At 41.7% G+C, this 27,677-nt stretch overlaps 2 protein-coding genes across 3 annotated transcripts in view; one reads left to right on the top strand and one right to left on the bottom strand.

The window, feature by feature from the left end:
* The window catches only part of scrn3 (secernin 3), a 32,050-nt gene extending 15,570 nt beyond the window's left edge, over positions 1-16,480 (bottom strand). The window contains exons 1-3 of one of the 2 annotated variants that reach the window (XM_059647213.1): positions 16,280-16,480; positions 15,459-15,633; positions 11,930-12,111 (exon numbers count right to left, since the gene is read on the bottom strand). In XM_059647213.1, coding sequence (XP_059503196.1) covers positions 11,930-12,111; positions 15,459-15,632 — 356 coding nt within the window. In that variant the 5' untranslated portion in view covers position 15,633; positions 16,280-16,480. Of the gene's footprint in view, positions 1-11,929; positions 12,112-15,458; positions 15,634-15,726; positions 16,235-16,279 lie in introns of those variants that run through there. The other variant, XM_059647214.1, reaches the window with a different exon arrangement.
* cir1 (corepressor interacting with RBPJ, CIR1) overlaps positions 16,374-27,677 on the top strand; it is a 44,446-nt gene continuing 33,142 nt past the window's right edge. The window contains exons 1-5 of the mRNA XM_048534357.2: positions 16,374-16,678; positions 20,116-20,210; positions 23,906-23,979; positions 24,119-24,129; positions 24,231-24,289. Of these exons, the coding sequence (XP_048390314.1) occupies positions 16,607-16,678; positions 20,116-20,210; positions 23,906-23,979; positions 24,119-24,129; positions 24,231-24,289 (311 nt within the window). The 5' untranslated portion in view covers positions 16,374-16,606. The remainder of the gene's footprint in view (positions 16,679-20,115; positions 20,211-23,905; positions 23,980-24,118; positions 24,130-24,230; positions 24,290-27,677) is intronic.

Genomic DNA, 27,677 nt, shown 5'->3' on the forward strand with positions numbered 1-27,677 from the left:
CCAGGATGGAGACAGAAGCTCTGACAAATCAGTTTGTTTGATCACAAATTTGTCAAGATACAAGGATGTTTTCTGGACACCAACCAAATTCTAAGCATACAAAGTTTTTCAAAATGAGCAAAGAGTGCAAAAACAGTATGTTCTACCACTAAGCCTTTGAAACATTAAGTAATAGTTCTTTACTCAGAAGTCTTTGGATCTGAAATACATTAATACCTTTAGTTTAACTTAGTTTACTGTAGTACCCGTTGAATTCCTTGGGGTCGAAATTGGAATTGTCGTTCACAAATAACAATGAACAGCATCTAGTAAAGCATTCCAAGACACTTTATTGGAGAATAACCAACACCTAGTTTGATGGAATTCTTTACTTATTGTATGCAATTTGTCTGGAAGCTGCGAGAACATTACAGTCAAGGTGCATTGTTTCCAAAGGTGGTACATTTAACTGTTTCAAAATATTAGTTACATGCAAGTATGCCCAGAAAGAGGGCAAGATTTTTTGAAAAGTGGTCAACAGGTCACTCAGAGCAGTTTGAAGGTTACTAAAGATGAATTCAAAGATTACTGGCAGCTGAGACCATCAGTGACTGAGAATGAGAGACAGAAGCAGATACCATTTTTGGAGTGCTGCAGTTATCTGGATTGCTGGGAAGACAACTGAGCCACACAGATTTTGTGTAGAAGATTCGATGGCAAGTCAAGAACAGTTAGATGGATCAGTGCCCTTGGAACTCAGGGAGATGTTCTAGAAGTAGTAAACAGCTAAGTAGTAGCACTGGAAATCCCTAATGAATCCATATTGCCATGGGCAATTGCTGAAGATGTCCACAAGGACACAGAACACTTTCTCTATCAGTAAGTAACAATTGGAGCTCAGAGATGAAGAAGGCACTCTCTGTATCTTTCTGTGAAATAGTTTGGGTAAAAAAAAAGAAATTTCAATATCAGGACTCCTAACCACTTCTTAGCTGAATGTGAAATCAAGTCTGAGCATTTTATTTTATTCTGCATGGTCAGCTTTTGGATTTTATCAACAATAATTCAAAATAACTAGAGGGAGTCAACCCATTCTTGGCATCTGAATTTGCTCCTTGACCTACTTGACATTTTATTTTGCTTTTTGCCTATTTTTCCCACCTGCAAAGACGCAGGTCATTGTCTTGTCTGTATATGCTGTGCATGTGTTTTGGACTAAGGGCGATGTACTTTTATTCACATAGATTAGTTGATAACCTGTTGGCTGCTCATTTGAAGAATAAGTTTACCTGTAGTAAATATGTTATTTCTGAGTTTATTTAAAAGCCTGGCGAAAGTCTCCTTTGTACTAGTTACAAGCAATAAAGAGAAACAAATTGCCACTTTGGCGAATGAGTAAGACACTTTTATGGCTCATGGAATAGTGAAATTTGATTTCCAGTGCACCCCTCCTGCCAGAGTCATAACAACTGCAATCACAGGAGGTGAAACACCTGCCCCAACACCGCTCGCCTGATGTCCAAAGCCCCAGACACTCGATCTAAGTGAAGCACTGATTTAAGGGTAATTCTTTCAATTTAGTGTTTTGCATTCACCGTTCACAATGAAATCTCCACTACATCTAGTAGACCAAACATAGATTACTGTGTGTGTTTGCAGAACTCCTCTGCTCAATCTATCACCATGATGCTGTTCTTCCAGATACACTAAGAACTGCAGATGCTGGAATCAGAGATAATAATGAGTTAGTCCTGGCATGGGGCCAGGGGTGGGGAGATTTTGAAATTGGTAAAATCCACATTTAGACCATTGGGCTGTAAGCTCGTAAGGCGGAATATGAGGTGCTGCTCCTCCAATTTGTGGGTGGCATCATTGTGACACTGGAGGAGAACAAGGATGGAGTGCGAGCAGCAGCGGAGGCAAGACGGACCCGGAAGACTGCAGCTAAGGTAAAGCAGTTTATTTTTAAAATTACTTACCGGTAGCGGACAGCGGTGTTTTTTTTTTTCCTTTTCAGAGAAGGAGCGGGAGCATCAGAGGAAGTGACGAGGACCAGAGGGGCAGCCGGGAAGGAAAGCAGTGAGTATAAATACTCACCCTTCGACGCCAACGGCCATTTTGAGTGCGAGCAGCAGCGGAGGCAAGACGGACCCGGAAGACTGCAGCTAAGAGAAGGAGCGGGAGCATCAGAGGAAGTGACGAGGACCAGAGGGGCAGCCGGGAAGGAAAGCAGTGAGTATAAATACTCACCCTTCGACGCCAACGGCCATTTTGAGAGCGAGCAGCAGCGGAGGCAAGACGGACCCGGAAGACTGCAGCTAAGGTAAAGCAGTTTATTTTTAAAATTACTTACCGATAGCGGGCAGCGGTGTTTTTTTTTCCTCTTTCAGAGAAGGAGCGGGAGCATCAGAGGAAGTGACGAGGGGCAGCCGGGAAGGAAAGCAGTGACCATATATATCAGCAAGGCGGCTTAACCCGAGACTCTACAACTGTAGTGTCTCCCACCCGCCCTCCTCCTCTAACCTAGTTAATAAGGTAAGGTTCATTCTAAACTTTCTCTATTGAACATAAGTTTGTTATTAATTTGTTATTATTACTTGAAGTGAGCTTTCTGCTTTAGTATTGAGTGGGTGTTCAGATAAGTGGGGTATGGATGCTAGGGCAGTTGCTTGCTCCTCCTGCAAAATGTGGCAGTTGGGAGATGTGGCACACGTCTCCGCTGGCTACATCTGCGGGAAGTGCACCCAGCTACAGCTCCTTGAAAACCGTGTTAGGGAAATGGAGCTGGAGCTGGATGAACTACGGATCATTCGGGAGGCAGAGGGGGTAATTGAGAGGAGTTATCGGGAGTTGGTCACTCCTAAGGCTCAGGACGAGGATAGATGGGTTACAGTTAGGGGGAGGAAAGGGGACAGACAGACAGTGCAGAGATCCCCTGTGGGCATTCCCCTCAGCAATAAGTATACCGTTTTGGATACTGCTGGGGGGGTTGACCTACCAGAGGAAAGCCATAGTAGTCAGTTCTCTGGCACTGAGCCTGACACTGTGGCAAAGAAGGGAAGGGGGCAGAATAGAAAAGTACTCGTGGTAGGGGACTCGATAGTTAGGGGAATCGACAGGAGATTTTGTGGGCAAGATCGGGATTCCCGGAAGGTATGTTGCCTCCCTGGTGCCAGGGTCCGGGACGTCTCCGATCGGGTGTATAAAGTTCTGAAAGGGGAGGGTGAACAGCCAGAAATCGTGTTACATATTGGCACAAATGATATAGCCAGAAATAGGTTTGAGGATATAAAAAGTGATTTCAGGGAGTTAGGATGGAAGCTGCAGAGCAGGACGAACAGAGTAGTGTTCTCTGGTTTACTACCGGTGCCACGAGATAGCGAGGTGAGGAACAGGGAGCGGGCGCAGCTGAACACGTGGCTACGCAGCTGGTGTAGGAGGGAGGGTTTCAGATATGTTGATAATTGGGATGCCTTCTGGGGAAGGTGGGACCTGTACAAGAAGGACGGGTTGCATCTGAACTGGAAGGGGACCAATGTCCTGGGTGGAAGGTTTGCTCGAGTAGTTCGAGAGGGTTTAAACTAGTATGGCAGGGGGGTGGGAACCTGAGCTGTATACCAGAGGTGAGCGTTGATGCAGGTGAGGCAGTAGCAAGAGGTAGACCAGCTAGTGGGAAGGATTTTCCTGGGAAGGAACCAAGGGATCGGTTAAAGTGTGTTTGCTTTAATGCAAGGAGTATCAGGAATAAAAGTGATGAACTTAGAGCATGGATCAGTACCTGGTGCTATGATGTTGTGGCCATAACAGAGACATGGGTTTCTCATGGGCTGGAATGGTTGCTGGATATTCCAGGGTTTAGAACATTTAAAAAGAATAGGGAGGGGGGAAAAAGAGGAGGGGGTGTAGCACTACTAATCAGAGAGGGTATCACAGCTACAGAAGCTTCCATTGTCGAGGAAGATCTGCCTACTGAGTCAGTATGGGTGGAAATTAGGAACAGCAAGGGAGTAGTCACCTCGTTAGGGGTTTACTACAGGCCCCCCAATAGCAGCAGGGAGATTGTAGAAAGCATAGGTCGACAGATTTTGGAAAAGTGTGGACGCAGTAGGGTTGTTGTAATGGGTGACTTTAACTTTCCTAATATTGATTGGAACCTCCTCCGAGCAGAAGATTTGAATGGAGCTGTTTTTGTAAGGTGTGTTCAGGAGGGTTTCCTAACGCAGTACGTTGACAGGCCGACGAGGGGAGAGGCCATTCTAGACTTGGTGCTCGGAAACGAGCCGGGGCAGGTATCAGATCTTGTGGTGGGAGAGCATTTTGGTGATAGTGACCATAACACTCTCTCATTCTACATAGCTATGGAGAAGGAGAGGATTAGGCAGAATGGGAGGATATTTAATTGGGGAAGAGGAAACTATGATGCGATTAGACACGAGTTAGGAAGCATGGACTGGGAGCAGTTGTTCCATGGTAAGGGAACTATAGACATGTGGAGATGGTTTAAGGAACAGTTGTTGGGAGTGATGAGTAAATATGTCCCTCTGAGACAGGCAAGACGGGGTAAGATAAAGGAACCTTGGATGACGAGAGCGGTGGAGCTTCTAGTGAAAAGGAAGAAGGTAGCTTACATAAGGTGGAGGAAGCTAGGGTCAAGTTCAGCTAGAGAGGATTACATGCAGGCAAGGAAGGAGCTCAAAAATGGTCTGAGGAGAGCCAGGAGGGGGCACGAGAAAGGCTTGGCAGAAGGAATCCGGGAAAACACAAAGGCATTTTACACTTACGTGAGGAATAAGAGAATGGTCAAAGAAAGAGTAGGGCCGATCAGGGATAGCATAGGGAACTTGTGTGTGGAGCCTGAGGAGGTAGGGGAAGCCCTAAATAAGTTTTTTGCTTCTGTCTTTACGAAAGAAACGACCTGTGTAGTGAATGAAACCTTTGAAGAGCAGGTGTGCATGCTGGAATGGATAGAGATAGAGGAAGCTGATGTACTGAAAATTTTGTCAAACATTAAGATTGACAAGTCGCCAGGCCCGGATCAGATTTGTCCTCGGCTGCTTTGGGAAGCGAGAAATGCAATTGCTTCGCCACTTGCGAAGATCTTTGCATCCTCGCTCTCCACTGGAGTCGTACCTGAGGACTGGAGAGAGGCAAATGTAATTCCTCTCTTCAAGAAAGGAAATAGGGAAATCCCCGGCAATTATAGACCGGTAAGTCTCACGTCTGTCGTCTGCAAGGTGTTAGAAAGGATTCTGAGGGATAAGATTTATGACCATCTGGAAGAGCATGGCTTGATCAAATACAGTCAACACGGCTTTGTGAGGGGTAGGTCATGCCTTACAAACCTTATCGAGTTTTTTGAGGATGTGACTAGTAAGGTTGATGAGGGTCAAGCTGTGGATGTGGTGTATATGGACTTCAGTAAGGCATTTGATAAGGTTCCCCATGGAAGGCTCATTCAGAAGGTCAGGAGGAATGGGATACAGGGGAACTTAGCTGCTTGGATACAGAATTGGCTGGCCAACAGAAGACAGCGAGTGGTAGTAGAAGGAAAATATTCTGCCTGGAAGTCAGTGGTGAGTGGGGTTCCACAGGGCTCTGTCCTTGGGCCTCTACTGTTTGTAATTTTTATTAATGACTTGGACGAGGGAATTGAAGGATGGGTCAGCAAGTTTGCAGACGACACAAAGGTCGGAGGTGTCGTTGACAGTGTAGAGGGCTGTTGTAGGCTGCAGCGGGACATTGACAGGATGCAGAGATGGGCTGAGAGGTGGCAGATGGAGTTCAACCTGGATAAATGCGAGGTGATGCATTTTGGAAGGTCGAATTTGAAGGCTGAGTACAGGATTAAGGATAGGATTCTTGGCAGCGTGGAGGAACAGAGGGATCTTGGTGTGCAGATACATAGATCCCTTAAAATGGCCACCCAAGTGGACAGGGTTGTTAAGAAAGCATATGGTGTTTTGGCTTTCATTAACAGGGGGATTGAGTTTAAGAGTCGTGAGATCTTGTTGCAGCTCTATAAAACTTTGGTTAGACCGCACTTGGAATACTGCGTCCAGTTCTGGGCGCCCTATTATAGGAAAGATGTGGATGCTTTGGAGAGGGTTCAGAGGAGGTTTACCAGGATGCTGCCTGGACTGGAGGGCTTATCTTATGAAGAGAGGTTGACTGAGCTCGGTCTCTTTTCATTGGAGAAAAGGAGGAGGAGAGGGGACCTAATTGAGGTATACAAGATAATGAGAGGCATAGATAGAGTCGATAGCCAGAGACTATTTCCCAGGGCAGAAATGGCTAGCACGAGGGGTCATAGTTTTAAGCTGGTTGGTGGAAAGTATAGAGGGGATGTCAGAGGCAGGTTCTTTACGCAGAGAGTTGTGAGAGCATGGAATGCGTTGCCAGCAGCAGTTGTGGAAGCAAGGTCATTGGGGTCATTTAAGAGACTGCTGGACATGCATATGGTCACAGAAATTTGAGGGTGCATCCATGAGGATCAATGGTCGGCACAACATTGTGGGCTGAAGGGCCTGTTCTGTGCTGTACTGTTCTATGTTCTATGTTCTATGTTCTATATGTCACCCACGGAGTGACATGCTTATCCTGGGCCACCTCCAACAGGGATGCTGAGGTTGGAGGCTGCGGATGGGAGGTCACCTGAGGTGATGAGGTTGTGAATGGTTTGAGAGATGATGTTTTAGTGTCAGGGGTGGGATCATGATCGAGAAGGCAGTAGGAGGAGGAGTCACAGGGTTGGCGTCTGGCCTTGGCTATGTAAAGGTCAGTCCTCACATATCACCCCACCAACCTCCACATCCAGCATATCATTCTCCACCACTTTAGCTACGTACAATCTGTACCCTGTTTGCCTTTCTTAGGGGCCGCTCTCTCTGCGACTCCCTCATCCACTCCACACTCCGCACTAATCCCACCACACCTGGCACCTTTCCCCGCAACCCAGGAGGTGCTACATTTGCCCCTACGCCTCCATCCAACACCTCCGTTCAAGGCACAAAACAAACGTTCCCCACTAGACAGGGATTCACTTGCACATCCATCAACGTGGTCTACTGTATCCACTGCCACTGATACAGCCTCCTCTACATTAGCGACACCAAGCAGAGACTCGGAGACCATTTTGTACAGCATCTGCACTCTGTGACAAACAACAACTCCTTGTGGTCGCGAACCATTTTAACTCCCCCTCCCACCGTAAACTGAGGAGGAGCACACCCCACATTCTGCCTTGGCAGCCTATGGCCCAATGGCCTAAACATGGATTTTACCAGTTTCAAAAGCTCCCCACTTCCCGGCCTCATCCCATGACCAACCCTCCCTCTCGTCCCCACCTCCTTGACCTGACACAACTTGCCCATCTTCTCTCTCACCTATCCGCCTCACTGACCGACCCCCACCACTCCCTACCTGCACTCATCTATCACCATCCCTCCTACCTCCCATAGCCCACCCCTCCTCTCACAAATTATTTCTTAGTTCCCTTCCCCTCTCCATTTCTGAAGAAGGATCCTGAGCTGAAACATCAACTTTTCTGCTCCTCTGATGCTCCCTGGCCTGCTGTGTTCCTCCAGCTCCACACTGTGTGATATATGCTGTTCTTCCAGTTGCTTGCCATCTTAATTCACCATTGCTCATTCACATTTCTGCCTTCAGCCGCTTCAACATTCCAGTGAAGTTTAACACAAGCTTGGAAACAGCACCACATTCTCCAATTAAACACATTACAGCTTCAACATCAATTTCAACAACTTCAGACCATAAGTTCTATCTTTTAATTTGATTTTTTTTGCAGGGATCTGCGTGCATTTTGTTTTTCCTATTTTTGCTTTCAAACAAAGCTGCTCATTTTCATGCTATAAACACCAACTTTCATCAATGTAATATTTCTTCAAATGACTACCACTTCCTCTGCCTTCTGTCCCGTGACTCATTGTTACATATTCTCTCCTGTTTTCTTTCCTACTCCATTCTTTCCCTTTTCATCCACCCTCCCCCTCTCAGCAATATAAAATTCTTTTCAGTTCTGCAGTCATATATTGACACTTTCTCTCTCCATAGTTTGTCACAGAGTCATAGAGCATAGAAACAGACCTTGCGGCCCACCCGTCTAAATTGATCAACAAACACCAAACGACACTGCACTTACCTGCATTTGGTTCATAGTCTGCCATGTACATGGCAGGCTAAGGGTTCATCCAGACGCTTCTTAAATGTTGTGAGAGTACCTGCCTCCACCAATTTTTCTGGCAGTGTGTTCGAAATATCCACCACCCTCTGGGTGAAAACGGTTTTCTTCAGATCCCCTGTAAAACACTTACTCCTCACCTTAAACTTATGCCCTCTAGTCTTACATACGTCTGCTATTGGAAAAAGATTCTCATAATCCACCCTGTCTTTGCCTCTCATAATTTTGTCTACCTCCGTCAGATTCTCCCCCTCAGCCTCCTCTGTTCCAAGGAAGACAAATGCAGCTTATCCTGTCTCTCCTCATAACAGACTTTTCAACCTCGGCAACACCATGGTGAACTTCCCTGCACCCTCTTCAGTGCAACCGTATCTTTCCAATAGCATGGCAATCAGAATATTGCACATAGTATTCCATCTGTGGTCTAGTCAATGTTTTATAATGTTGCAACAAGACTTCCTTGCTCCTCTCTTCCATGACCGAGCTAATAAAGATATGACCCCGTAGACCATCTTCAACACCCTGTCTACCTGTGCTGACACCTTCAGGGATCTATGGACCTGTACACCAGGTTCTTTTTGTTCCTCAGTACTCCCGAGGGACCTACCATTCATTGTGTTTCCTGTTCCCTTATTAGGCCTCTCAAAATGCATTATCTCACACTTACTGGGATTAAATTTCATCTGTCACCATTCTACCCAATTTACCAGCTGATCAATATCAGATTGAATCCCAAGACCATCCTCCTCACTATCAGCAACACCATCATTTTTCATGTCATCTGTAAACTTACTAGTTATACCTTCTGCATTCACATCCAAATTGTTAATGTGCATAACAAACAGCAAGGGATCCAGCACCAATCCCTGTGATACATGCTGGTCACAGACTTCCAATCACAAAAACAGCTTTTCATCATCACCTTTTGCCTTTTATTGCAGGCCAATTTTGGATCTGGTTTGCCAACTTGCCTTGGATCCCATGGGCCCTTACCCTTTGGGCCAGCTTTCCATGTGAGACTATGTCAAAGGCCTTACTGAAGTCTTTGTAAGCCACATCAATTGCATTATCCTCATCAATTTATTCACCTTTTCAAAAAGCTCAATTAAATGAGTCAGTCAGGATCTCCCTCCAACAAATCCACGATCAATCCCTGACTTTAAAGTGTGATTAATCCAGTCAATCCCTCAGAATTTTTTCTAATAATTTCCCCACCACTGACATCAGACTGACTAGTCTGCAATTACCTGGCCTATCAAATCTGGGCTATTGTTACTGCCAGACTGGAGATTTCTCCAGCACTTTTTGCTTTTGTTTCAGATTTACAGATCGGCAAAATTTTGCTTTTCTCCTCTTTCTTTTTTAATTGGATTTGCAGGTCACTGGCAAGCCATGCATTTTTTGCCCTTCTTAAATGACCCTGAAAGTAGTTAAAAATCAATCACATTGGGTAGGTCTGGAGTCACATGTAAGTCAGAGTGGGCAAGGAAGACAGATTTCCATTCCTAAGGAACACTAGCGAAAGAATTTTTAAAAAAATATCAGTTGCAGTTTAATTTATTTCTTTCAGCTAATGGGGTCATAGGAACATCAGTTTTGGAAGAAGTTATAGGCCATTTGGTCCCTGGAGCTGGGTCCACTATTCAATAAAATCATAGCTGATTTGGTTATGGTCTTATGACCACTTTCTTGTCTGCACTCATAACAATCAACTCCCTTATTGATCAAAAATCTAACAAATTGAGCCTTGAATGCATCTATAAAACATGCAGCTTCGTCCTTCAGAGGAAGAGAATTCCACATCCTAACAATCTCAGAGGAAATCAAAATTACTCAACTCTGGCTTAGAAGTAAGACCTCTTGTTCCTAAACTACATCCCCTAGTTAGTCTGCACAAGAGAGGAAATATCATCTAGCTATTCACCCTATCTCCTCCTCATAATTTATACATTTAAAAAAAAATCAACTTTCATTTGTCCTAACTCCAATGGGTATTGGCCTAAACTGTTCAACCTTCCTTCATAAATAAAGTCCTTTATTCCAGGGATGAGTTGAGTGAACCTTCTCTGAACTGCTTCTAAGGCAATGATACCTTTTCCCAAATTAGGAGATAAAAATTGTGCACAATACTCTAGGTGCAGTCTCAGCAACAACGTACATAAAAAGCTGGAAAAAAAGCTTCCTTACTTTTATATTCCATCTCCTCTGCAATAAGCAGTAACATTCAATTTGCCTTCCTAGTCACTTGCTATATTGCACACTAACTTTATTGGTCATGTACCAGGACGTCCAGATTCGTTTGTATGCCCAGGTTTGTCAATTTCTCACCATTTACTGCTTTTATATTCTTCCAGCTAAAACGAACAAATTCACATTTACCCAAGTTAATCTCATCTGCCAAATGTACATAATTTAACCTGTCCGTATCCTGTTATGGACTCTCTATTTCCTACTGACAACTTACATTCCTTTCTATCTTAGTGTCATTAGCAAATTTAACTATCACTCAGTCTCTTCATCGAAATAATTGATTTGAATTGTAAATAGTTGAGGACATGGCACTGATCCCTAAGGCACTCCACTAGTAACAGCTTGCCAACATGAAGAAGATCCATTCATCTCCACTCTCTGCTTCTTGTTGCTAACCAATCCTTTATCTGTGCTAAGTCAGTGCCTAGAGAATAGTTTTTGGGAACTACTAAAGACAATGCCATTCGATACATTTCAGAAAATTGCTCTATCCAAAGGCTCATGGATTACTGAAAGCATGGAAAAAAACTTCTAAAGAGTACATTTTAAAACCAGATACAGGTTAAATATAGTTATAATACCAGTCTTGTGCTGTAATTTATTAATTTGTTTTGTCAATTGCAAATAAATTAGTTTTAAGAGTTACAACTCACAAGGCATATTGATCTGAAAGTACAGTATTTACTACTTTACGCACAAGACAGCAAAACAATGTTACTTGAAATGCTCATTCTACAATTTCAATACTTATTAGTCCCATGGCATAACATGATGACATAATCCATGGGTATTTATAATAGAGGTCTCAATTCCTTAGGTGAGTTGGATGATTTATGGCAGCGATTTATCTGCCTTGAGAACAATGAGTCAGGGAAATAGAAACACTGAACTCAAGTTACCATAACTAGACCTCCAAACACAAATATACAAACATCCTGACATAAAAATACTTTGCATGGATCACAAATTGATCTGGTGATATTTGGTATATCCACCATTATGTATATTCTGCCTCAAACTGCACCAAAGACTCAGTTTTATTCAGGATGCATAATTCTAAACAATTCTCATCTCCCTGATTAGTCTCTCCCCACACTCACATTGCCGAGTCCAGATTGGCACAATCGTTTTGGCACTACCATCAAAATTGCACAGAGATTGACAACATGGATTTTGTCATTCTTGGTAACTGAAATCGCACTAGATCACAACCAGGGAACAAGGAGGAAGCACCAAGTTTGAGTCAACACTAGGAACCCTAAAGTGGCAGGTGTTCTGGAGAATAGTAGCAAAAAGCCACTACGTTGGAAACATAGTTGTAAGAACTGCAGTAACCAACAGCATCAAATTCAGCTGGGAACACCAAACTGTAGGGAGCAAGATGGACAAATAATACAAGATAGAAGTATGACAGGCAGCAACAGGAAATTATTACAGGAAATATATCCAACTACCTTCAAAAATGTATCAGTCATCCCATAGTAAAAATAAAATAAGACAAACCTGACTAAATCCATGCCCAGAAGGGCCTCTTTGTCATTGGGTTTTTCTTTTCCCCAGACTGCTTCATTGCCAATGCATACTCCGTATTCATTTGCTCCCATTTCAGCGCCCCATAACCAAGATGGACGGCTAAGAACAACAGCATGTGTCTTTCCAACTTGTTCAATCTTTATGTATGTGCACTAGAATATAAATTAAATTATCTTAATTTGTGATATCTTCTCACAGCATGACCATATGAAAAAGACTAAATAACAGATGAATGATGTTATTTTCTGATAGCTTTATTGAAAAAAAACTTTTTACTAAAATATTTGCATAAATTAATCTCGAGAAGTTTAATTCTTAAGAGGGCTTTGTACAAGGGCCAGCCAGGCTAACATAGCTACTTCTAAGGATGGACACAAAAAAATTGCAGATAAACTTTGAGATGTTTGTGTAATGCAAAATCAGACAATCACGGATTCCAGGAGCTCCAATAACATTTTGCGTAAAAATTGAAAAATTAGTCTCCACTCATTAAAGAAAATAAGACTCCTGTCTGTTACTCTATTGCTCCATATAGTTAAATAAATCTCACACTGGAGTAGCTCAATACTCATTCTCCCTGTGTTGTCATTTTTGGAAAAAAATTTAGAAAATTCCAAGTCAATCTTCATTGGGAATGTTATTCAATTCAGGACATAGGAGTAACGTCAAAAAGAGATAAATGTGTGACTATATATAGAGACAGCACAGAGATGCAGGGCTCTCGAATGTAGAGAACTCTCAAGTTACTAATTCTATCCAATACATGATTAGCATTGAACCAGTATAAGATACAATGACAGCAACTCAGTTAAAGGTGGTCCTGAGCAACATTACTCATGTGGAACGTAATTACTGAAATAAACTGGTTGGTGTAAATTACATGTTTCATGTTGGAACTGATATGCGTTTCTATACTATTAACCATGCAAAACCATAAACCAAGGAAGAGGAATAAAACACAGACAGACTACAAGGCAGGAAAGTAGGCACAAGTAAATTCCACAATCAACAAATGTGCTTCCTTTTGTTGCAGTTATGTCTCAGAGTCACAATGTTGATTTTCTAGTACTAGGATGGAAACTAACGTATAATGGGTTGAAAGCAAATAAATGCTGCCATCCAACTTGGAACTATTGATGTACAACTTTTAAGTAAATTTGACGTCTCATATTGGGGTTAAGGCATTCATCGTTATAACTTTTTAAAAGCTATCGATAGCAGTTAGTTCTATATTGCTTCTGATGCCACACAGAGAACTGTGACTCCAAGGAATATGAAATTCAAAGGCCCTGATTTTCATGCATATGGGATCAAGGGTGGGCAGGATTGAAAAGAAATATCGAACAAGACCCAAATTCTGGGATTCTGCTCCCATTTCCATTCTGCAGGATTCCTACAGCCCTGAAACAAGATGCAGAGAGCAAGTCTGTCTGTAGTAATCCCACCTTTGCCTACTTCACTGCAGGGGTAGATATCCTTGCTATTTCCATAGATCTGGCTGATGTTGTTCAGACATGTGGCTCACAGATTATCAGAAAAATTGTGACTCTTGGAGGATCTCCATTTTGGAGTTGAAACCAGATGTCCAGTCATTTCAAAAATCTGGTGAAGGGCATGAGACCAATGGATGGTGGTCACCAACAAAGCAGCTATGGATGACCTAGAGACCAGACCTCACGAAAACCTTATCCTCAGACTATCATAATCCAACAACAATCATCATCCTTTGTCCCAACCTTGCCCCCAACCAAGAGTTTCCTCCTGATTCCCACTGACGATAATGGGGACCTCAGAAGAGGCCAAGATGGATCATTCACTGGACACCTCTGACTAAACGTAGTTGAAATTGCTGTGGCCTTGGCTTTTGTATTGTATTTGATGGGGATCCACCATCATTAAGGATAAGATATTTATGATGCTTGCTCCTCCAGTTAGATTTTTTTATGACTGCAGTGATTTGTTCTGATCTGTTGATCTTGGGATATCTTGGTCAGTGTGCAGTGTTGTTGCTTCACTAGGTTGGCACCTGATTTTTATGTAAACTTGATACTGTTTTTCAACACTCCTCACTGAACTTTGGTTGGTACCCTCACTTGATGGCTATCACAGAGTGAGTGCTATGGGAAGTCATGAGATTAAAGATTGTGATTGAATATAACTCTGCTGCTGATCTCCCTACAGAGTTTCAAGAGTGCCCAGTTTTGAGGCCCAGATCTTTTGTAGTATATGTGAGCGAGTAGATTAATTCAACTCTGTGATCGTCATGAATACATATCCTAGAACTAGATAATATAACCTTGAATTTGGGGAGAGATTAGGAGGGGAAAGATGCAAAGGTTTAGCACAAATGGCACAATCAGTGATAGGCATATAAAGTAAGCCACTAAGGAAGGCAGTTTGAAAAAACTAAACACATATTTTAGGAAGTAGCCAATTTGAAAGGTAATAGGTTTTGGGAGCACTCATAGACTACATTGTATTTTCTAGTCCTGTACATTCCAAGGCTTTAGCATCTTTTCTAAATGGGGTGAGGTTGCAGAGCTCTGAGATGCAGAGATATGTGAATATTCAAGTACATAAATTGCTAATGACCTGTATGCAGGTATGGCAAGTAATCAGGAAAGCTAATAGAATGCTACATTTTATTCTGATGGGAAGTGAGTGCAAGAGTAGGGAGGCTGTGCTTCAGTTTTGCAGGGCAATTGAGAGGCCACATCTGGAGTACTGTGTACAGTATTCACCACCATACTTAGAGAACAACAGAGAAGATTTATGAGAGTAATATCTGGAATGAGCAAAATGCCTTTTCAGAAAAAGCTAGACAGACTAGGCCCGTTTCATTTGGAATTTAGAAAAGTCAGAGGTGGCTTAATCAAAACATAGCAGATCCTGAGGAGTCCTGACCAGGTGGATGCCTAAAGGATGTTTCCTCTTGTGGCAGAATATAGAACTGGGGGTCATAGTTTAAATAATTAGGAGTTGTCCATTTAAGACAGAAATGAGGAAACTTTTTTTCCTCTCAAAGTGTCTTTTGAGTTGCCTTCCTCAAAAGGCATTTGATGCACAACCCATTATTATTTTTAAGGCACAGGTAGAGATACTCGATGATTACTAAGGGTATGAAATATCAGAGATATGGAGGAATGAAGAATTGAAGTTAAAATCAGATCAGCCATGACCTTAATGAATAGTGGAGCTGCTCAAAGGGCTGAGTGCCCTATTCTCATTCCTTGTTCGTTTGTTTACTTACAAAAATATATAGTTAAATATAGTTTTTAAAAAAAATATATGATCAGTACTATGGTTCTGCTAAGAGTATAACACTGAAAAAACATTCCTGATAAATATCAGTTGGCTGTTCGAAAGCTGAGTGTAAGACAACTACTTTAAAAAAGAACTCTGGAACTCTTCTATAACTATATGAATCACGTACGCTTTAAAATTTGGGGTTAGTATGATTTAAAGAATTTCTGATCAAAAAGGGATAGAAATGTCTCACCTCAACCTGATCTCCTGGTTGATAGTTTGCCCTAGGAAAGAATACAACTTCCTGGACTTCATCCGAAGGCCTGTCTGAATTTTTTCCAAAAATAATCTGATTGTCAACAGTTGCTGGAGGTAAAGCCACAAACGTGTCACAAGACCTTGGAGGATATCCTTTTCTCAAAGCCATACTGTGGAAATGAATGACAAAACAAAAGCTAAAGTACTAGTCACGCAAAGAAAAAAAATTCTTATGAACGTTTCACTTCCATAAAACTTCTTACAACAAAACGGAGTCAATTTCACATCGCTGCTGTAGAAATTCCCAATACTAATTCTGCAAAACTTTAGCGCAGGGGAACACTCAACAGGAGTTAAAAACTTTAGAACGAAATCACCACCAGGAGGACAGAGTTTGTCCGGCTTCTCGCAGTTTTCACAAACCCTAGACTTTATTTGGGTGGTCACCAGAATCACAAGTTACTTTCTGATTCAAAGTGAGCATCCTGCGCAGCGATAATAACGACCGAATTGTAACTGAATACCACGAACAGAGATCCAGCACCAGGACTGGACTTGGCGGAACAGACTCAATCCCAATATCACTCCATGTTCTCCTAATCAAAACAGAATTCAGCAGGGAAACTGCATCTTGACATTTGATAATCCGTACTTAGATTTTATATTAATATATACACACACACATATATATATATATATATATATATATAAACAGCTTTCCCTGGTGAGGGCCCTGGATTAGTATTTTGTCTGAAAGTTAGTGTTTCCAATACTCCCTCAGTTAACACTGACTCCCGGACATGAATAGGATCAAACCTGCTCAGGTATAAACTTTGTGGAAAACGAAACTGAAAATCTGGGTGCGTCTGTTTATTCCCAACTCCACCGCCAACGTCACGGTTGGGCCGTCCCTTTATCACTTCCGGGGCATTTCAATTCCACTTCTTCACAACATTTTTTGTATTTGAGGAATCGGCGGGGCCGTTGGTTGTCACCGAGAACCGCTTTCCGGTGACACCTGGGTGGGTGCCAGCGCGGTGCTGCCCGGAGAGCGGTCACTGCGGCCCCGGGCTAACCACGGGCCCCGCCTGACCCGTCCGCTCTTTCCGTCATCCCGACCCGCCGGGCCCGGCTCCCGGCGACATGGGGAAATCGTTCGCCAACTTCATGTGTAAAAAGGATTTCCACCCGGCCTCCAAATCCAACATCAAGAAGGTGAGCGGCGGGTCGGGGTCGGGAGTCGGGGGTCGTGGGTGGAGGGGTAAAGAGGAGACGAGATTTAACACAGGGTGTGGAGCGGGAAAGCTGACGGTTCGGGTCTGGACCCTTGTGCCGTAACCAACCCGCGCCCCCCCCTTGCCCTCCACACACACAGGGATGATGTTGGACCCCTCTCCCGGCCCGAAACGTCAACCTTCCTGCTCCTCTGGAGCTGCCTGGCCTGATGTGTTCTTCTAGCTTCACACTTGTGTTAGTCTCTGACTCCAGCATCGGCAGTTCTTTCTGTCTACAGGAGGAGAGAAGGTGGACAGAGTGATAACCCCCATGATAACCATACCTACCCTCAATCCCCACACGGACAGGCAGGGTGACAACCTCTCTCCAGGACATGGGGAATAGGGTGATTGGCCTTCAGAGGCCGGGAGGGCTTTAGGGGAAGCGGACAGTAACTGGGGGAAAAACACCATGCATGGTGGGTTCATATTGTTGCTGTTGGGGACACTAACTGTCCTTCGTGTTCCCTGGTATCTTTCTCACATTTGGTATTCTTAATGAACATAACATTTAATCGTCAATAATTGATATCATACAGGTGAACACATAACCTGCATCAAATCAGTCAGTAACTTTAGAAATGTCAATGCCACAGTTGGCCAATGTCTTCTGAGGTAGAAGTAGGATGGAATTTTCTGAATAGCAAACATAGAAAAAAAATCTGAACATGCTTCACAACTGCACCTACTGCAGAACGGTCCGCCTCCCCCTCTCTCCCTATTTATTCCAGTTCCCTCCCCCCATCCCCCTCTCTGATGAAGGGTCTAGGCCCGAAACGTCAGCTTTTGTGCTCCTGAGATGCTGCTTGGCCTGCTGTGTTCATCCAGCCTCACATTTTATTATCTTGGAATCTCCAGCATCTGCAGTTCCCATTATCTCTGCACCTGAGGTGTTATTTGGGCAGATGTAGCAAGGAACATTTATGCCACACACGGATGATTCTAACTGTCTCTCTTTGAACTCAATGACAATACCATCATTTGAATCGCCAGCAGTAACATTCTGGGTATCCCTGTTGATTGTACAGTTGATTATAAACTTGACTAGATTAACCACATGAATACTGTGGCTACCAGAGTAGGTCAAAGGATAGGAATTTTGGAGCAAGTTATTCATTTCCTGACTTCCCAAAGCATGTCCACCAGTCTTCAAAATAGACATCAGGACTGATGGAATACCTTGCCTAGGTGAATATACCTCCAACAACACCCAAGAAGCTCAACACCATCCAGGACAAAGCACTCTCCGTTATTGGCATTCTGACCCCCACCATCTTAAACATTCGCTGTCTCCACTATTGATGCGGATTAGCAATAATGTGTACAATGTATAAGATGTTCTGCAGTAACTTGACAAGGGTTAATTGATAGCACCTTACAAACCTATGACCTGCTTCCACTTCATCATCGGAAGCCCCTTTGCAAAACTTATCCCAAGTTTTCACCGCCATTTTTTTCCCCAATCCTCTTAAGCCACCCTTTGTCTGCCAATGTGTCTCTGGCAGGACCCTGACCTTCCCTTTAATGTGGATTCCATCTCTTTATTGAATACAAAAGTGGCCACTGCTCGTGGGAAAAAGGACTTCCTCCCCAGTGAGGCCAGAAGCCCCATCTCAATTCAACTGATACCCTGATGTCTACTGCTTATGACTTTTAATTGAAGAAGGGTGGTGGGGTTCTATTTAAACTGTAAATATGAAGAAAATGGAGTGGGAGTTGGGGAAGGAAAGAGAAGATAGAACTGAAAGATAAGGCACTATTGGTGACCATAATGAGTTGATTGTGATTTATTTATTATTTTTGTATTTGTTACAAAATAACACTAAAAAGTGTTGTAGTGTCGCCACTCCAGTGCTATCTTTAAACACAGAAAAATAGACCAAAACATAGAATATAAATGCAAAAAATAGGGAAAAAGTGTTCACCTTTATAGTCCTTCTTGTTAAGTGCTCAGTCATGGGTCTGGTGGCCAGGCAGAAGTCCCTTTACAGTGCTGGTGCCACTGGAACAAAAGTTATCACTCTGGCGCCACCTCATCTCCACTGATCCCCTCACCACTGAGTCCTCACTGGACCTCGCAAATGGTAGATGCCACCAGATACTGCAATAGCCCAAACTCCGCCATGAGCCCACTTTGGGCCCAACTTGCTGATGCTGCTGGGCCCAAACTTGCTTCTGCCTCCACTGCCACCTCCATGGAATCTGCACTGGACGCAGACATGCCAAGTATGCAGCAAATTCTGTGTAAATGTAGGGATTCATTGCAAGTAGCTCCCTAGTATGGTGCAGTATAGTCAACTAATTTAACTCACCATTTGGAAGTGCAGTGTTTTAGAAACTTGGCACAACCCAGAAACATTGAGGGGAAAAAATCTTTGTATAGAGACATGTCTTTCAGTGTCTACCAGCAGCTCTGAATTTCCTTACCAGCTTTATAATAAGCAGTTCCTACAATACCTCCAATTTAAAATTCTCACCCTCCTATGGCTTCTATTCTTAACTATTCCTTTAACCGCCTACCATCTAAATCTTTCTCGCACATTTCAGGATCTTGTGCTACCCTACCATTGGGAGCTTTGCCTTCACCTTCACAGGTCCCAATCTTTGGAATTCAACCCACTTCTCACTCTAGTTTTCTCTCCTCTTCAACTATATGTAAAACTCAGTTATTTGTCCAGATGTTTGGTCACTCTTTGCAATTGCTTCTTTTCTGTGCTGAGTGTGTGTTTTTCCACATTAATGCATTCTAAACTGAGGTTTTCAGTATGAGAATTGCTATTGAATGGAAGTTAGTTTGGATTTGACTGTCTTCAGTATAGACATCTTCTGAATGGTTGGTAACATTATTACCCATACCTCAGTCAATGTAATTATGACCTATGTTTTATGTTTTCATCCAATGCTATTGGATGGCTGTCTGTATCAACATATTAACCATGTATTTGTTGTTTTACTACTTGAAATTAGGATTTAGTTGAATATGTACAGTGCATATTGCTTTATAAGTCAGTTTTGCAACTAGAGGTTTGAAAGACTGAGTTTGTGTAGTAACATAAAAACGTTCCATTATATATGGTATTCACAACCTTAGGGCATTCCAAACTGTTTTGGTGTGTAGTCCCAGTTAGACCATAGGGGAATACAACAATTTACGTATTGCGAGGGCTCACAAAATAAATTACTAGTTATTATTTATATTTTGGTGATGTTGTTTGAGAGATATAGCTTGACAGGACACTAGGAGTTTTCCCTTTAATAGTCTGAGATATTGTTTACAGCCACTTGAGAAAACAGTTTAGACCTTTTCTGTTCTGATAAATATGGTGTTAAGCAATGTTGAGTGTGTAAAAGTATGAGTTTATATGTATCTTTTTTCAGGTATGGATGGCAGAACAAAAAATTTCGTATGAGAAAAAGAAACAAGAAGAACTAATGCAACAATATGTAAAAGAACAAGAAGTATATGATAACAGGTTTGAATTTATATCCATTTAATTGTTTTTCATCTCTGAAGAGTTAACCCAAATTACTAATTTGCACTATGAAGCCTAGGCTTTTCACTTTTCTTTTTATCTACAATCTTTACCATGCTTCCTTCCCACCCTCCGCTCCCTGCTTAATTCCCTTAATTCAGCTGATTTTCTATGGATGATCTGGGAAAGATGGGGATGGAAAATTCAGACCAGAAAGTCTAAGTCCAGATCACAGTCAAGACCAGTAGCTTACTTTTGAAGTGGAAGACACTTGAAATCCTAAGTTTTTATTTTTAAAAAGTCACAAGATTTTAAAGTTTAAATCCGAAGAATTATTACAATACAAGAATCAAACACAGCAAATATTAATTATTTTCTTTCATTACCTACACTCTGAAATGCCAATCAAAATAAGTTAAACTTGAATGAAAAGGCAAATTGTACTCAAATTATATATTGCACTTTAAAAGGCCGATACGATTAAGGCAAATCTTACAAGTTGACTTGACAGCTCATTTACCGTATATGCCATCATTCACAGTCACGCGGTCCTTCAAAATTCTGACTCCCTCACAAGAATTTCAGCTCCTTCTCCTAAAAGTTGGCCTAATTTCTTAGCCATCAGCAGTACTCAGCCAACACTCTTCATCAAAAGTGGTACACGTTTTCGGAACCTAAACCCATCAGTGTTATCTTCAAGTAATAGAAACAGCTTCAGCAACATGTATTTGCTTCGTCTGAGCTTCTGGATCTAAACTTTGTTCTTTTTCCAACTTACCTACATTGCACCACCTGTACTGGCAATTTCTACTAAGCTCAAATGGCTCTGACTCCTAATCCATAGTCTCAGCCAAAAGTTTTGCTTTCCACGTGTTATTTTCCCAGTCGCAAAAGAAACTCAATTTCCCAATCCAGTTTACGTTTTTCAACTGGGATCTTTCTTTTAAAAAATGAAAGCTTTACCACAGATTTCGTCAGAAAAAAAACAAACTCAGATATATTTCTATCTCTACAATTGAGGTACATGTCTATCAAGCTTCACGGATGTTTTATTTAGAATTTCCTCCCTAAGGGCACTGCTGGTCAATCTACAGTACGTGAACTGCAGTGGTTCAAGAAGGAAACTTACCATCACCTTGTCGAGGGCATCTAGGGACAGGCAATGGCAGCCACATCCCACAATGAATTTTGAAAAATCATGGAAATGTGTGTTTTTGTATCTGATAAACATAAGCAAAATGGAAAATAGTTTCTGTTGTAATTTCTGCTATTTGTACTTCAGGAACATGGGTCAGAGAGGCCTTGTTAGGTACAAGCCCCAAAATTGAACCTTGAATTTGGCTGGCTGCTGACTTCTAGGTTGGAATTTTAGTGGGACTTACCCCTCTGCAGAAGAATATGATTGTGGCAGAAGTAGCTGCTGGTGTTGCTACCACTGCTGCAGTTAATCTTGCAGAATCTGACACGTTCATATGGCTCACAAAATTAGTGGACCAGTTGTTAGAGCCAGAATTCTGGTTTAAAGGCTGCGTTAATAAGATATTTAAAATGCTGACCTAACATCTGCCAGCGGGTTTCATGCATGCCTCAGAATGCACCCTTGTAAAGGTCAGAAGTGAAAGGTTATGTTGGGTTTTTGACGCATTCGCATTTTTTGGGGGATTTAGCATCATGCTGAACCTTAACTCTAGGCAGTCAAGATTCTGTTACTGTCTGCTTAAAAGTTTGTAAAATTTTCATTTTCAAAGACTAATGGAAATCAAAGTAATTTGTCAACTCAAAAGTGCTAGATTGCTCTTCAGTGTCCAGAGATAGCTGTAAAATAATCCAGCAATTTGATTTATGTAAAGTAACTGTCCATCCTGCATTTGCCTCACCTTGAATCTGCTTTTGCATGGTTACTTCCTGTCTATTTGGGAGCATAACTCTGGGACCTATACTTGTGTGTGACACAACGAGATTCCTTTGGAAGCAAACAACGCTGCTCCAAGTAGATATTGATGTAACGGTCTGATCTTCAACCAGCAGCATTCGTGATCACATTGCTACAATAACACCTACTTTATCACCCTTTGTACGTCACTAACATTTCTGGGTCCAGTCCCTGATGTTGGATGCCTCGGAAATGCACACACCATACCTTCAATCCAGCTGAATCCTTGTAGTGTAGAAGAGCCAGGGGAAGCCAAGCCATGCCCTAATTTTAACAGCAGTATCTGCTGTATTCTGGTAAGTTCATTCGTTTATTAACAGCTGTGGAATATTTGAACAACTTGAGTTTGAGTCCATAAAGTGCATAAAAATATTGAATTGAGATAACTAGGTGAGGAAGCAGGATAGGTAGGCTAGTAGAATGGCTAATGTAGTAGGGTCAGTCAGAAACGAGGTGCATCAGGTTGGGGAGTGATCTTGGGTGTCCAGAGTGGGGTGGGGTGGGGTAGTTGTGGTTTGTCTTAGTTTGGAGGGGGGAGCGGATTGGGTCAGGTCCTCGGAGAGGGTAGATAGTTTTGTCTGCATTAGGTCTAGAGGTGGATAGGAGAGTTTGGTCAGGATGAGAGGAAGATGGGGGAAGAGGGTCTGGATCTAACCTGCTGGGGATGGGGGGAGGGGGTCAGGCCCAGAGGTGGAGGGGTGGATGTTAGAGTTGAGGCTTTATCTGGAACTAGTTGGGAGACAGGCGGCAGTTAGGTCCACAATTGGATGAGGAGGTGTGGTGGTGGAGGAGGAGAAGATGAGTCTCCAGCCTGGTCTGTATGCAGCAAGTCTGGTGTCTGCTAGTGTTGCAGAGGCTTGGCTCACTTTTCACTGTTTGGGCTGATGGGTTTCAATCCAGTGATTGTGGGGTTAGCTTTATCATAAACCAGCTTTTTAATTCCCCCAACTTTTCCCTGGTTAACTCTTTAGGTATGTGATTCGGCGCCCTCTGCTGCTTCAGATTCTAATTCTGTGTTGTGTTTTTGGAGGATTTCATGTTTTCATTGGAGGATTTGAGGATTTCATCACTCAGTTGTTTGAGCTTCCTGGCAATTACCACAAAGTCAGTGCCTCAGGACTTCTGGAAGGGTTCAGGCATGCATCTTTCAGAGTACATCTGGTCTCTAGCTGTCCAGAAATTGGAACATGTAATAATTTGGGAATGAAATGTTGAACAAATGGCATCTTGTAGTTTGGCAAATTATATGATACAATCTTAACTGAACGTTGCGATCAAAAATCAGTAATCCAATATGGTAGGTAGGTAGAAGAAAAATCAAGAAAATGGAGAGCCAATTTAGTCCATCAAAGCTCATTCATCTGTACCCTGACTTTCCCATTTTGATGAGAAACTGTATTTAGAATATTTCCCAAATTTTTGTTTTTGCTATCTTGCTTGAACAAAGATGGTGTTCCTGATAACTGCTCTAATTTTACATTTCACTAATTTTCATTTATGCCCTCAAGCCTTCATTTCCTGCTTTCCTTTGAAATAAGCACATTGCTTTGTCTTTTTCCTGCTAGTTGTATTTAATATTTCACTTGTTCTAGACACTTCTAGAACTACTTGAGTTATATAAGTTTGTTTGCAAATACATATTCTCTTAAACAAATGGATACCTTTTTAAAATGAGCGCAGATGTAAAAAAAGACATAAAGAAACAATACTGTGTTTTAAAGATTAAATTCCTTAATAAATGGAAAACTGGCATCTTTTTAAGGTTACTTATGGGAGATGAACGTGTGAAGAATGGGCTTAACTTTATGTATGAGGCACCTCCAGGAGTAAAAAGTGGTAAGATTCTTTAACAAGTGTATTTAGACCAGCTGCATGTATTGAATTTTCATTATCATTCTTTGTTTTAATATTCTGTATTGACGTATATAGCAACTAACACAGTTTCCTTTTTTTTCTAAATTGACTCGCAACAAAGAGAGCAAAGAGGTAAGATTAGATTATAAATGTCTCCATTTAAGATAAATGTTTGGAAATTTGAAGAGGTTTTTTTGATTTAACATATAATCATAGCTAAAGTGTTGTTGCAGACAGAAGAAGGAGAGACTGAATACAAGTTTGAATGGCAGAAGGTTGCACCTCGAGAAAAGTAAGTAGTCATGGCAACTGCTGACATCCCTCTACTTTAAAGATATATAGGCAGACAATAAACAAGTGTATTAATTTCTATCTTGGAAAATAAACCAAACATTTCTGAATATTTACTAGTTTAGCTTAAATTATGAACTCTCAAGAGTTTGCCCAGTACTGATGACATCAAATTTACAATTATCCAGCTCATCTTAAATGAAAATGTTTTACATTGGCTACTCCAGGATATTTTGGTTAGAGCCTCTGCTATCTCATCTCTGATGTCCTTCAAATATACCTTGGACACATGTTATCGGGGTAATTTGTGTTTAGTTTTTTCAGGAATATTCTTTACCAACAATTACTTATAACAATTCTTCTTTTTCTTGCAATGCACCTATGTTATCACTTCTATCGTCATTTGTATAAAAGAAAATCAAAAATTCAGTGTGCCTACATCATACATAATTAGACTCTCTCCTTTACTTCTGAAAGTTCCTAACTGCTCTGTTTAAAAGTACTAGTTATAAACTAATAAAAAACTATTCCATTTTCACATCTGTTGGTCTTTTACTAATCCCTTTTTCATCTTCAACTTCCCTTTAAATACTCGACTACGCTTTATTTATATCCTCATGTAAGAGCATGGAACTAAGAGCAGGAGTAGGCATTGAGCCTCATGAACAAGCTCCATCATTCAATACAATCATGGCTGATCTCATCTTGGCCTTAACTCCACTTTCCTGTCTGCTCCCCATAACTTTCAACCAATTACTAAGAATCTTTCCTTAAATTTACTCAATGTCCCGGCATCCACCGCATTCTGGATTAATGAAATCCATGAATTCATGATCCTTTGAGACAAGTTCATATTCTGCTATCCCTTATCCTAAAGCTGTGACCTCTTGTTCTATTTTGTCCTACATTTGGGCCAAATACTGAACTACTGGAGCAACCATCCCAACACCCACAAACAAAGCTGCATTAGAACATTATTCCAACGAGCCACCACACACTGCAGCACAGAGGAACTACGAAGAGCAGAAGAAAATCACCTATACAGCATATTCAAAAAGAACGGGTACCCAATGAACACAGTCAGCCGATTTCTCAGCAACAAACCCAAACAAACAGACAAAACGGGCTCAGAAACCATAACCGCTCTCCCCTACATCAAAGACATTTCCGAAATGACTGCCAGACTACTCAGACCTCTTGGCATCATGGTAGCCCACAAACCCACCAACACACTAAAACAGCAGCTAATGAACTTAAAAGACCCTATACAGACAACAAGCAAAACAAACGTCATCTACAAAATACCTTGCAAGAACTGTGACAAACACTACGTTGGACAAACAGGCAGAAAGCTAGCCACCAGGATACTTGAACATCAACTAGCCACAAAATGACATGACCCACTATCACTAATATCCTTAAATACAGATGAGGAAGGACACCACTTTGATTGGGACAACACATCCATCCTAGGACAAGCCAAACAGAGACATGCACGAGAATTCCTAGAAGCATGGCATTCCAACCGGAACTCCATCAACAAACACATTGATTTGGAGCCAATCTACCATCCTCTGAGAAAAAGAACAGGAAGTGACATCACAACGCAGGAAATGACATCACCAGCCCAAGGAAACCGAAACCGATAAATAGAAAGCGGGACATAACACCAGCGCTTCATCGGAGGCTCACTGATGATGTTACCTAGAATGGTGACGGATTGTCTGGGAACGAACCTTCCAGCTCAGCGAGCAAACTCACATCCAGAAACTCAACCTGAGCTACAAATCTTCTTAAAACTCACAAACCTATCAATATCTATCTGTAAATATCTTTTATCTTCATTGCAACTTAATTCCCCATCTATTTTAGTGTCATCTGAAACTTTTGCTGTAGTATGTTCTTTCTGTGCATCCAAGTTATTAATATAGATTGTAAGTAGTTGGGGACCCAAGTACAGAATGATGTGATACCCCACTAATTGCATCTTACCAACCAGCAAAAGACCTATTTATCTTGACTTTTTCTGCTTTCTGATGGTTAGCCCCTATCCAAATTAATAAATTACCATGTAATCTTATGTATTACCTTTTGTGCAAAACATTATCAAATGCCTTCTGGAACTCCAGATATACTACACCTACAGAATCCCCATTATCCACTTTGCTTGTTACATGTTTGAAGAACTCTAACAAATTAGTTAAACACAATTTACCCTTCTTGATGACATGCTGACTTTGATGGATTATATTTTGACTTTCCAAATGTCCTATTATTGCTTCCTTTAATAATAATAGATTCTAACAATTTCCCAACAAGAGATGTTAAACTAACTGGTCTATGGTTTCCTATTTTATGTCTCTCTCCTTTCTTGAATGAGTTCCTAATTTTATCAGCTACCTTTGTTTGTAGAATTCCATACTTTGAACTTGCATTTAATATATTTATTTTGTGATCTTATAATGCTTATATGTTTGGATGATTTCCCAGAGCTGTAATAGTTTAAATCCTGCTCTACTTATCCTCCCAACAAGAGTACTGTATGCCATTTTAGTTCAGGTGAAGGTTATTCCTCCTTGTTCTGTTGTTTTTTCCAATATCCTAGGAGTGTGAGCCTTGCATCCTACACTAAACCTGCAGTCATGCATTGTTTTTCTGATCTTTATCTCTTCAATGGAGTATTTATGTCATGGGAAACAGGTAGCGATTTCTACCTTGTGGCCTTAAACTCCCTCCACAAGACCTCAAATATACTTTTGTCTGTGAAATTTGTTTCCAGTAAGAACCACAATACTTGGCTGGTCTCCTTCCTTTCCAGTAGTGTTCCCATTTATTTTATCCTGACCAAATAGGCAATATACCATTTGGGACCACTAATTGTGACTGTGTAAAACAAAAGCTTGTTATCCCTTACCACAGAATTCTTCAGTGTTAGCACACTGCTGTTGTGTTTGTCTACCTGCTTCTCCATATCTTGGACAGTCTTTTGTTCCACAGGGCCTCAACGTTGCTCAGGACCACCTTCCTCTGAGTCACTACCTACTAATGAGCAACACAAAAAATCATACAGCACAGAAAGAGGCCATTTGGTCCTTTTTGCCTGCCATCTCTTTTTAAAAGATACTATTGATCCCACTCTCCTGTTGTTTATCCATGACTGTGTATGTTTGCCTATTGAACAGCTTCCTCAACTTGTAGCTCACAGCTCATGGACCCTGTTTTCCTTTGCTGTATCTGCAGACATCCCTGCACTTCTCTCTTTTTACAATATCCCCATGTTTTGTACTGCCTAATACCATACTCCTGATGCCAGCATTTTGGAGAACATAATCCAGAAATCATTTATCCTTTATCTGTCTTGATTGTAATTTTCTATTACATTATCTCCC

Source organism: Stegostoma tigrinum, chromosome 7, assembly GCF_030684315.1.
Source record: "Stegostoma tigrinum isolate sSteTig4 chromosome 7, sSteTig4.hap1, whole genome shotgun sequence".
Lineage (NCBI taxonomy): Eukaryota > Metazoa > Chordata > Chondrichthyes > Orectolobiformes > Stegostomatidae > Stegostoma > Stegostoma tigrinum.